The sequence below is a fragment of the Coturnix japonica genome, chromosome 2 (genome assembly GCF_054131305.1).
Source record: "Coturnix japonica strain WE chromosome 2, WE-NBRP24, whole genome shotgun sequence".
Lineage (NCBI taxonomy): Eukaryota > Metazoa > Chordata > Aves > Galliformes > Phasianidae > Coturnix > Coturnix japonica.
The window spans coordinates 33,770,908-33,783,868 of record NC_140664.1 but is presented as its reverse complement, the minus strand read 5'-3'; the positions used below and the strand labels follow the sequence as shown (position 1 = coordinate 33,783,868).

The window sequence follows — 12,961 nt, the reverse complement described above, 5'->3', positions numbered from 1 at the left end:
AGCACTAGGCTAGTAGTGAAACCTAGTTTTATTAACTCACTTTAAAAACAAACACAATTGCTCCCCATCAACATACGGTTTCTCAAAGGCTCAAGAAATTTATGTCATTTGGAGATTAAATGATCTAAAAGAATTGCTGGGTTTTTGCAATGCTGAACATAAAGATTTGCATGATTTACTCTCAAGTACATTTCATGGCATTATCTTAAATATATTTTGTTCTTCTTTTCCAGCTGTGGTAGATAGTTGGTTTCTTTCCTAGACAAGAAGTTGGTTTGGTTTGTGTTATTATGAAATTAGACTATTGTTTTATCAATAAATATGTTCGCTTACTATGTATTCCAGTACCTCACATACATGCACATACATGATTTAATTTACGATTCATTGAAAATTTCCGGTTATATCATAATAACTCCAGAAATGGAGACTGAAGAATCACAGAAACATGAAGCTTTTCCCCTAATGGCCACGCATCACAGCGTTCCCAGTGAGAGACTCTAATGTTTATTGGACAAAAGAAAAAGCTGTAGATGCGTGTCATTGTTCTACTTTTTTTTTTTTTTTTTTCCTGTTTTGTTTTAATGGAAGCATTGCCAGTTACCTTGCAGCACTTTAATAGCTACAAACAAAACAAAACAAAGCCCATTCATCAAACACAGCCATGTCTTTTCTTTATTCTTTCCATGTTGCTTTCACTGAGAACAACCTAAACTGTTTTCAAAAATTCCAGAACATCTGTATGTACTGGGGCTAGATAAAATACTGGAATCTGTTGTCTCAGAAAGCAGCTGCCCTTGCCAGCAACAGAAAAGTTGCTGCTCTTCTTGTACACAATAGCCAGCTGATTAAAGCCTTGGCCAGCAGACACAACAGGTCACTCCTCTATTCTGTCAAGAGATATTCAGTACTGTATTTCCAAAAGAAATGTCCTAAACCCTGGCAGCTGCTTATTTCAATGAGGAGAGAGCTGGGACATTGTGCTCCCCTACATCTGAAGCTTGTTCTCTATGCACAAAAGAATTTGAGACTAATTGGGCCACAGAAAATAAATCATGGAGGGAGCACACCTACACATTCACATTTAATTAGGAGTGGGGTGGAATACAGTCTGGGAGGGCTGACATATTTTGCCTTTTTGTCTTTTGTGGCAAGAGCTCTCACCACATACACGTGAAACAGGAAATTAACACCATACAATTCACTGGTTGGGTTTGGGTTTCCTTTTTTTTTTTTTTTTTTTTTTTTTTTTCCCTAAATACGGTCTCCATTTTCATAGAATCATTCATAGAATTGTAGAATCCTTACAGTTGGAAGGCAACTCTGAAAGCCATCTAGTCCAACTCCTCTGAAATGAACAGGAACACCACAGCTAGATCAGTTGCCTACGGCCTGATCCAGCCTTGCCTTGAAAGTCTCCAGTGACTAAGCATCTACCACATCTCTGGGTAACCTGTGCCAGTGCCTCACCACTCTCCCTTGAAAAGACTTTTTCCTTGCATCTAACCTAAATCTAACGTTTCCTCTTGTTCTATCATCCTTATATAAAGTCTGTCTCTTTCTTTCCTCTAGCTCCCCTTTGGGTACCGTAAGGCTGCTATCAGGTCATCTCATAGCCTTCTCTCTCTCAGGCTGCATAACCCCAGTTCTAGTAAGAACTTTAGCTGTTCAGTCACAGAATCAGAGAATTAAGGATCAACTCAAGTTGAAGGGATCTCAAAAGATCATAGGGTCCAAGCTTTCAAGAAGAGAGGGAGCCCAGATGAGGTTATCTAGAACCTTGTGCAGCTGCAGCTTGAAAACCTCCCACTGTGGGGAATCCACATCCCTGGAGAGACTGCTGCAGTGATTGACTGTTCTAAACACTACAGATGTAACACTCACATTCTGGGTGCTTGGAAAATCTCGACTTACAAAATGCTGTGCTAAAGACATTATGGCAATGCCAGTCTTGCTAGATACTACCTTTATTATTACTATTATTATTTTTTAATGAAAAGTAATTGCAAAGTGGTGAGCTAGGAAAGATAAGCTAGCCATATACTTCAAGGAGTAATATCACATGTCCAAAGCATTTGCGCTGTCCACAAGAATGAAAAACGTAACATTGTGTTTGTTGCAATGTCATGTGAGGATACTGCTTTGACACTTTTTTAACACTCTTGGCTATCTGGAATTTGAACAACGTTCTCCTTGCTGCTAAAATGTGTCTGTATGAAACCGTGCCGCTGTACAGTAAAGAATTAAAAAATTCATTTAGCCGGAGAGAACTAAACAGGGAAAACATATTTGTATTATTTAAATCGTTGAAGTCCTGTCACTACAGTCAACATACGTATTTCATATTAAATACATATTATGCCTATATTTTAATAAATGTACATAGACGTATGCATGTAACATAGAAACATATTTAACATATACTTGTATATATTTGTATTAAATATATATAGTTGAAAGGTGCAGCAAAAACTCTAATGTCAGCCAGAAAAAAGGCTGGTTTAGCCAGAAAAAGTGCTTGTTTTATGAAAAAGTAAAATTGCAATTCACAGCATTTTATGTAATGCTGTACAAATTGCCAGATACCAGAGACTGCATTTCTGGACCTGAATAGTACTAAAAGTTGCAACTAAGGGCAAATATAAAGACACTCGTTTACAATGCAAAGGCTTAGTCAGTACTATACGCAATATGGCAATCTGCATAGCAGAAGATATAATGCTTTGTAATGTAATTTTAACTTTACATATCAATTCCTCCTCACATGAACAATCTCAACTACAGACTCATTAATTAAAGTCTCTATAAAACAGGAGAAAAATTCAGGAAATACACTGATTAATTTAGTGTAAATTAATGCTTAGCTGACATATTTTCACAGTTTTATGTGTTTTTTTATTTTTATTTTTTATTAGTATTATTTTTTTTTTACTGGGTTATAGCTCTATTTTATAAAGACATCACTAAAGTGTTTCAAAATGGATTAGAGATGGGCTGGGACTTCTACTTTGAAGTTGGTGGAGACACTTCCATTGTTTTCAGTTATGGCTGCATCAAAGAACACAGCCAATATCCCACTTTCACCTTAGGGCCCAGGACAGAAAACAATGTCACCGAATTTCATTACTGAATTTCATTATTCTGCTATCACTCAGAAGCTCAGAAATCTCCTGGCAAAATGTTTACCCCATTCCTCTACAAACTCCTATTCTGAATGTTCTATCAGCTCAGACAGCTGATATGGCTGCAGTGAATTCAACTTCAGCATGGCTTACACCTGTTCTTTCATTTTTTAGGAATAAGTGATCTGGCAAATAAAGGCAGATAAATACAACATAGGGACTCCCAGAGGGAATGCTTTTGTATAAAAACATTTAGATGTACTACGGGACATGGTTTCTCAGGAAATACTGGTGATAGGTGGACAATTAGACTGAATGACCTTGGAGGTCTTTTCCAACCTTTGTGATTTTATGATTCTGTGACTCTATGTAAGCGTATGAAAAATGACCCAAAGTACAGCACATAAAACAAGCTATGTGAGCAAATCATTAATATTCTATTAGAGCATTTTTGGAGAAGGTATTACTTCTGGCGTGTCTTAACTTTTGAGATTGAGGCCTTGTAATATTAATAATATTCTCTAAGAATAGCTTTTATGGATGATAATGTAACAGATAAAAAAGAGCAGATGGACTCCAAACAATCTTAATAATATATTATATCTATTTCTTTATGCTTATATGCATATTTTAAAAACTAAAACTCTTCTGGTACTGTATAAATATTTAATAATGATAATTTAGAATATACTGATATAATATTACATCTGAGTATTTTACAACCATATTCCAAAATGGAGTGGCTTTAGTTACATGGCAGCTCTGCTGGATTCATTGAGCATGTTCATGAGAGAAAGCAATTAGTACTCAGCTTCATTAAGTTTACATTTTGATACTTTCCACAGTAGAGGAAAACATTACATTATGGGCAGGATTTAAATAATTGCTTAAAAGTCAAGAAAATGCTTCAGTGCTTTTCTGACTAACAACAAATTTAAACATATGCACAAATGGCTTCATGCACTGAACAGATCAGCAATCTTTAATTTTCTTTTCCCCTAAAAACAAACCTCAGAAAATGCCATAATTTCCCCCTCCCCCCCAATAATAGAAAACAAAAATCTAAGTTTTTCTATATTTACCTTTTCAAAGTTAAGCTACACACAGTTTTATACCAACAGACCTTGATGTACTGAATAATAGCTTTCATGTTATTTCCACAAATGCTTCATGCATATCTTCAAAACCTTCTAGAATATTTTGAGCTTTTTAGACCTGTCTTTTGCCAATAAGTAGGAACTTTCAAATGTCCAATGTGAGGACAATGAGTATTTCTAGAACCATACAGCTCCCCCCCCAAAAAAAAATTATAGGTATTCAGTAAATGCCTTTAACTAATGCAATTGCACTTGTGGTAGCTACAAAATTTAAGTGTTTAAGATATATCTTTAAAAAATGAATAGGATACCACCCATACTTTAGACATTTAAATTCAGCACAAACCCTTAGCAAATACTAAGATAACGTAGAAATATACACAAAAGCTCTTTGCATGAATGATTGTATGGGCTTTTCACTGGAAATGTGCTAAAATTCAGGTAATAAACAGAGAAGTAGAGTGCAGCACTAACCTCTCTAGACACTTAAAGCTAAAAAAAGTTCTACTCATCATGTATGCCAGTCCTTCATGTCATCTGTAAGTCTAAAATCAAGTTTATTTATGAAGGAAAAAGTATATCCATATTTGTTTTCAATCTGACTTCTGTGTTTCTGAAGTTGCTCAACTGTTTTTTCACATTGCCATACTGCATATGTTAAAGTTTAATCCACATTATAATCAGTCTTTTATAAAATAATGGGCACCAAGAATGTTTGCATATCTATATGTCTATACGTCAAGGGTGGTGAGGCCATGGCACAGGCTGACCAGAGAAGCTGTGGGTGTCACATCCCTGCAGCAGTTCAAGGCCATGGTACATGGGTCCTTTGGCAGCTGAGCTGGTGGGGAGCAGCTTTTTCCAGGGCAGGGGTTTGGGGCCAAATGATCCTTAAGGTCTCTTCCAACCCAAGCCACTCTGTGATTCTGTAATATAAAAATGTGTTGCTAATGCGTGCTGGGGATATGCAGGTGGGTGTTCCAATGCAAGAGCCTTATGGTGACCTATGCTGTGCTCATGTAAGTGTCTTCCTGGATATAAAACAGGCTTTCAGTTTCAAATAAAAAGTTGCTATGTGAGCTGAGTTTGACTTGTTCAGCACTGTGATTAGAAAAAAAAGCCAAAACAATTCTTAAAGAAAAACAAACAAACAAAAAAAGGCATTTTGTGTATGATGTGGTTTTCACTCATAGGTAGAATGATTGCCTGCATGGCACATTTGTAGTTTACTTGGCATGCCAAATTAGACAATGGCAGTCTTTTTACTGGGATTTCCTTCCTCTGTATGATGCTCCCAGACTGGAGGAGTGCTGTCACTATGAGCAAAAGGGAAAGGGTATCTGTTCATGGAGAGATTACTGATTTTATTGAGCTTTTGCGCTGAGATGTCCTAATTTTAAGGTCACAAAAAACAAGGCTATTTGCACTAAATACTACAGTGCTCTCAGCACAATAAAAATGCTGAAAATGCTTTGCAATATGTTGCTATATACATGTATACGTTTATATACTGTGCGTTACCTTGGATACAAGGCTTGCTCTGTAGGCAGCTAACTGCTTCAGATATTCCTTCTTGGCAGCTTCAGTTTTCTTTTTGTATACCTAAAAACAAAGAGCGTCACATTGGTAAATTAATCTGGTTTTGTTTTTATATACCATAGGTGTGTCTCATGCATCTTCATAAAGTCTTTCTAAGTAAACATCCTTTTCTCCTCATGTATTTTAAAGAGTAAAATAATAAACACCAAATATTTGAATGACAATATTGTTTCAAGTGTGAAACACCCTTTAACTACTCAGCAGTACTGTAGAAACACTATCACTCATAGCATCTCAGGTTTAATTCTTCGAAGTTAAATGCGTGGCATGCTTGCAGATGGGACATTTAGGGACAGTGTGGGCCTCTCCACTGGCTTCTACTTGTGATACAAGTTAAAGGTCTTTGGGGAAGAAAAGAATGCTCTGGAGGACACATGAGATAAATGAAGGAGGAAATGACAGTACCACAGAGGTCAACCAAGTGGCTTTCTTTCTTTCTTCCCTGGAAAAACTGTTGCAGGCAGTCAAAGAAGCTTCATGGAACTGCTAAGGATAACAAATGCTTGTCATTATCCCAGCCTTGATCTCATATCATTCTAATTAACTTCTCAGGAGCACAGATCTATTTCTGCACATTTCTCTCAACTCACCAAATTATTTTCAACATGGAATGCACATAATCTCATAAGAAATTAAAAAGCCTCGAGAGTCACTTCAATTTTGCCCAAATTTCAAGATCAAAGATTGTCTGCAGGGCATAGCAGGACCTCCTCACACTGCAGTAACATGATGTTATAAAAGTGTACATAGGGTTGAAAGTTCTCAAGAGGAGAATGAGTTTCTGACCTGTGTAGCCCAGCTAATGACTTGCTGTTAGCAACGTCAGTGGCAAATTCAGGAACGGGCCAGAATTTCTCTTGAGAAATACTACAGTATTTTGCTTGTTTTTTTCTTTGGTTGTTCTGAAATGGTAAATTTTGGGCCTACCCTTGTAATTAAGCAGGATTAATTCCTAGTCTTACATGTTGTAGAGAAAAGCTTCACAAACACACAAATTTGAAGTTTTTATATAGAATGTACTGGTCAAAAATGTTTTTTATTTCACCAATGTTCTGCTTTCAGGAACAGTCCTCAGATATGGGCTGGCAAAACTGCCTAAAAGGATTAAGGATTTTTCTTCCCAGGGAAGCAAACGATCATAATGGAAACAGAGAAGTCTTAGGCTTCTAAAATTGTAAACATGGGAAATGAAATTGTTTTTAGCTGTGCAACTGTATCTGTGCCCTCTTGTAATTTCTCCAGATTAAGACAAATATACAGCGTTGGCTGATCTCCTATTGTTTTGTACCAAAAAATAATAGCAGTTTGCTTTTTAACTTGTAATCACTTGTGATTATTAGGGAAATGTGCAGTTTGCTTTGCAAATGAATAAGAAGTTGGTCAACAATCTGTTTGTAGCTGCTACAATGAATTTAGCCTGACCTACAGAACAAAGACTGCTTTTTATACTGCAATCCCTCTGTATTGCTCTGATAGCCAGTTTAAAAAACACAGCTGAACAAAGAATTTTACACAGAATAATGATCTTCAAAAGATCATGTATCTACTACTTCCACATTGGGTTTTATTTTGTATTACATAAATAGAAAAAATATACGCTCCCGCTGTGCACTTACAGTCACAGCATATTGAAAGAGTCCCCCGGGATCTGACTTTTCCCTCAAATAATCATATTGTTTGAGGTTAACTTAGTAATATGAAGCTAACAACAATTCCGCAAAGCTCCAACTAAAACATCAGTACTTCATAGGAAAAGTACTGCCCTCTTTTCTTGACTCCTCTGGTGAGACAGTAATAATCAAATGAACACGATATCTTCCATTGCAATGCTGACATTAATTATGCCAAAGAAGGTCTTCACAGTAAAAATGTTCTTGAGGATGGGATAACCCTAGCTTGCATTCTTGGCTTGCATTGACCAGAACGGTGCTTGCAGGTTTACTTGCCTGTAGGGCAATAACTTGATATTGCTGTTCTTTTCAAGATGGTCACTGTTTAGGCAAAATATGAGTGATGATCTTCACATTAGTTTCAAAAATTCTCATTGTTTCTGGCTTATTATAAAAATTAGTTTTTATAAAAATTAGTACATTTTGCCTGTCTTGGGACTTGTTCATTTTCATGAATTACCAGGTCTGGTTGTCAGTATTCTTTGCATATAAAAGCAAACAAATTCGGCCCTTGCAATGGATATCAGTTCACTGAGTTCATGCTTACGAAGGCAGAGCAATCAGGGAGTGTCCTCAGCATTTGTACCTAATACAGGTAGAAGTAAGTCAGCTACCCTTTCCAACCTCTTTACTTTACTTTACATTACTTTACTTTACATTACTTTTTTTTTTTACTTTTTTTTTTTTTTCTACAGCTGCAAGAATTCAGCCCTCAAGTTAAAATGGTTTTGTGTTGTAGTAACATTAACAGAGTTCCATCCTTGTGGTGCTTTGGGGGAGGAAAAGGGTTTGTGCCATCATTCAAGTGTGCTCTAGAAAATGGCTAAAGCTCTACTTTATTTTGAACTTACGACGGTGCTGAATTCTGAAATACGTAATTTCTAAAAATACATTTACCATTCTTCCTCTATGAAGAATCCTATTTCTGTTATTTTGTTTATCTATAGTGTCTACTGGTAATATTTAATTTCATTTTTGGCATCTCGGAAATCTCTCCTATGAGAACATTTTCCTTTTTTCCCTCAAGCAAGTAACAATTGTTAAATAAGTAACTTGACAGAGCATATATGTACAGAATTAAGTAATTCTTAGCTTGCTTTAATTCAATTAACATTATAATTGAATGCTGATTGATTGTCATTCAGGCAGTAAAGGCCCATTCTTTTTCAGCTGTGTATTTTTTTCTTACACAGTATTTTATTTTTTCCATTGTCCAAGTTGAAGAAATTGAATGTTGGCAGAAAAAACATCATTTCTGTATATGCAGGGTGGGTCACCTTTATTTATTCTTATTCTCTTCAGCTTGTTAGAGCAACCCCAAACCACCACAATTACATTAATTTGTCCACAAATGGAAGCTGCTGGCATTCTTTTCCTACTGTGCTTCACAAATGCAAATTCACACAACATAATACATGGGTTCTTAATTTACTATCTAATTACATTTCCCAAGTACAACCACTAAGGTGGCTTCAAGTTCCCTTACACTGTTAAGAAAAGCATGCGGGAATACTGAAAAAGGCATTTTCCATAAGAAATATGAAAATCCAACTTGTGTGTATAAGCACAGAAGATAGATAGCATTTGAATGGTGCCACCAGAGAAAATTAATGCCCTGGATCTCCAGTGGTAAAATAACAGCCTGGTACCAGTTACCACACCTCTGCTCTGGCATCCTTTAGGTCCAGTTCCCCAGGCTGACCATACACCTGCTGTACCTACACTGTGGGCTGAACTCTATTAATAGCAATAAACATCTTCAGTCTGGCTGCCCCAGAGTCTCCCTTGGAGATAGATGGGTGGTGGTGCATTATATGGTCAGCCACACTGAGAGATTTACCAAATCAAAACCACCATTTTATGATGCCAACTTCTGATTATGTTTTTCTTTCTGTGTTTTAGCTGCTGCATAGTTCTTGTCTTCCTAGATCACAAATTCCTTCAGGCAGGCTTTGTTTCTCCTGTGCTGTTCTGTGTGTTATATGATATGAAACTCATTGCTGATATATATAATGGAAAATATACCTGTACTGCCATGAGCCAAATTTTTATTCTGGTTAACCATCTTTACCCAAAGAACTTCCTCACAACTTGCTTGTGGAGGACTACCAACATATCACAACAAACAGAAGCCCTACATGGTCCAGTGTGGCTTTGCACCCTTCTTCCTCCAGGGGAACAGCACATGAATATCTGTTAACAAGCCCTTGGCTTTCAATATCAGGTTTGAATGGAAGAAGGAACAATTTACTACAGTCCTTTTTGATATTAGAGAGTCAGAGATAGTGAATGGAACTGACAGATGCTCTTAGGAGATGACTTTCAGAGTTTGTGTATGAAAAAGCTTTGTGTCTCCTAACTGACAAAGCAAATTAGAAAGAACCATACTATTTCCTTGACTTTGCCTAAATAGCCGGAAAGGATGAAAAAGGAGAAATTTTCAGTTTATCTTGTGGACAACTCCTTAGAGCTGCGGCTTCCAAGTAAATTATATTTGTCTTTTTAAAAAGATGTAAAGGTGCCAACATTTGTTTTGATGGAAGTGTTCCATAAACCTGAAAAATAGTACATGCAAAAACAAATATAAAAGCAACATGACTGATTTTGACTTTTTGGTCTCTGCAGTGTTATTACCCATGGGAGTGTCATTTTCACAGGCTACAGTTACAGGAATGGTATCTGAGAAAATATGGTAGGCTGCAATCCAGAATTTAGTTCCACATTCAAATTGCCATTTCTGGCCCTACATACCTAGGCTCTCAGAGAAAACTTGTATTTTTTCCAAGCGGGAGACATATCTATAGTTTTAATCTTTTGATTTTGAAGCAAAGGCACTTAGAGCTGCACACATTCTTCTAAAATATGGAGAGAGAGATATTCCCACAGCAGTCAGAAAAAAATCCTCAGAATTGCTTAATGGATACTGAAAAATGTTACCATTTGATTTTTAATCTAGGTACACACAGATTAAAAAGAGGCCCAGGGCTAGCTCTATGGCTCAGCAGTCTCTTAGACTGCAGATCATGAAAATGACAATGATGACATATTAGAGGCTTAGGGGAAATAATTCAGTCTTTCTGGCATGCGGGGTAAAGATCACAGGCCAAAGTCAACTTTAGCACATACAGTGAAACTCTATGGAGCTCACTGGATCTTGCAGCCATTTATGTCAGGACTAAACGTGACCTTTCAGACTTGATGCTTGCAACTTACAGGAGAGTGTTTATTTCATCAGAAGCATGTGGGATGAAAGTTGGACACAAAACAAATGACATTAAACACGCAATTTATTTGGTGATTATTTGCACCTGCTACTATTCTTTTTTATAAATGGGTCTGAGCCCAAATGGAGCATAATAATTGGGTGTAAGTCCAGTTGTGTACAAATATAAATCAAAGCCATGTTCCCATCAAGCTCAAATATATGGATAAAGGGTGGGTAAGAAGAATGAGTAGAAAATTAAGGCTATTATTTACAAATATTGAAGCAGCAATACTTGGAATCAGTATTGGGCTCAGCTCTTTCCAAATACAACGAGAAGGTGAAGTGCAGCCCATTGCAAGGCCTTGCACTTGTTCACTTGTGTTCACAACTCCAAGGCCATGTGTTGTATTTGTTGTATGTAGCAGAGGGGGGATAGAAATCCACCCCAAATGCAGTGGGGGCTTAATGGCTTAATGTTCCCCACTGCTTCCTCCTAGTGCTTCTGGGAGGCTAGGGATGACCAACCAGCTAGGAGGACTAAGCAGGACTATAGGCTGAATTGCTCTAAACAGGGTAAGATGCACAAGAACTGTGTTTGTGTGCGGAGCTTTCACAGTGCATTTGCACAGTGTAGTTCCAGTATAGAAGTTTCAGCATAGAAATCTGCTGAAAGAAAAAACAACAGTGGAGCTCCTGAAACAGGCCTAAGGTACAACAAAGGTAAGAACAACTTCGCCAGTGCAAGTAGCTGGGAGGGAAGGCATAAGGCTGTTTTTTTGTTATGCCTATTCCTGAATCCTTTGAATTGTTTGTAATTCACTTTGGGAGTATGCACAAACAGATGTACCTTTGCTTCCCATTCTCATTTACAAAAATAAAACATACGTAAATTTAAATGTTGTGTGGTTGTTTATCTGCTAAATTCAAAGTACATTCTCATTCTTTTACAAGCATCTCAGTTATTCCTTGGAGATTACTTCATTAGCACAGAAATATTAACAATTTTAAAAAAAAAAAAAGAAAAAAAAAAGGTCATTATTATGAGTGGAACAAGAAGCAGATAAACAAACATCTGCATGAGTATATGAGCATAAATAAAAAAATACCTGTAAATTTATGTTCCCAAAATGCTATTGACTACTTGAACTTGATTTGTAGATTCTCTGGATCAATCTCCACGTCTGCAATGCAGTCTCTGGAACTGCCCAAAGCTCTGAAACTGGGCAACCCAAGGCCTTGCGATGGGCTGACCATGTCTCTTCCACTCATGGGTTGAGTTCAATTGTCAAGTTGAAGTAAGACTGAGTAACACAGCACAGTGCCTTGTGGGAGGTTAGGTCTCCTTACAGGCCAGGATGAGCCAAGCCTCTTGAAACATCAATCTGAGATCAATTTTGAGAAGATTTGGTGTTATGCCAAAAATTACACTATATTTAAGTGTCATCATGTCAGACAAGAAGTGCTGGTAAGCACTACTTTTAAAGCTCCTCCTCCTAGTCTACCTGATTCATTCCAGCAATGGATAATCTGTTAATAAAACTTCACTGTTCTTTTTCCTCAAAAAAATAAACTTATAAAACATGCTGAGCTATTTTTCGTGATCAAATCAGTCTGGGCTATTTTCAGTGACCGAAATAGAAACCCTTGAAAGCTTGTGTGTTATAATGAAAATGCTAACAGCATCAGAATCATTGACACTAATGCACGAGGACTTCAATTTACTTAAGCATCGGTAACATACAATCTAAGTTCCATCAGATTTTAAAGAATAAACTGCAGCTTTTATCTAGTGGGTCTTTGAGCACCAATGAGGAGTAAATGATTTGATTTTGTAAGCTCAGAGGATTTGTCAGCTGCCTCATAAGTATAATTCTGGCTCTTCATATTCCTGCTGCTTCTAATTTAGCAGGACAGGCTCATAATTGAAGCAAATTAACTATTTACACTTGCCACTTCTACCAGGGGAAGAGGACACATCAGCAGGAAGGAATGAGTAGGAAATTAAATTCTTCCCACTTGTGTCAGATCTGCCCTTATATAAACACATTAACAGTAATTTCATGAGGCATCAAACATAGGAATAAATACTGAAGGATAAAATAATGAGGAGTTGCAATTGAGCTAACTGTTGCAGCTAATATCACTGTGTATGAATTATGCAGCCTGAAAGAAGGCATATGTTACCAGCACTCATACAGTCGCTTTCCCTTCTTATCTGATCTTTAATTTTGGAGTCTCTTAATCCATCCATCTTCCTGCTGCAAGGCC

At 37.0% G+C, this 12,961-nt stretch overlaps 1 protein-coding gene across 2 annotated transcripts in view; it reads right to left on the bottom strand.

The window, feature by feature from the left end:
- Positions 1–12,961, bottom strand: part of TOX (thymocyte selection associated high mobility group box) — a 216,823-nt gene that overhangs the window by 18,135 nt on the left and 185,727 nt on the right. For both annotated transcript variants that reach the window (XM_015855652.2, XM_015855653.3), the window contains one exon: positions 5,741–5,821. In XM_015855652.2, coding sequence (XP_015711138.2) covers positions 5,741–5,821 — 81 coding nt within the window. The remainder of the gene's footprint in view (positions 1–5,740; positions 5,822–12,961) is intronic.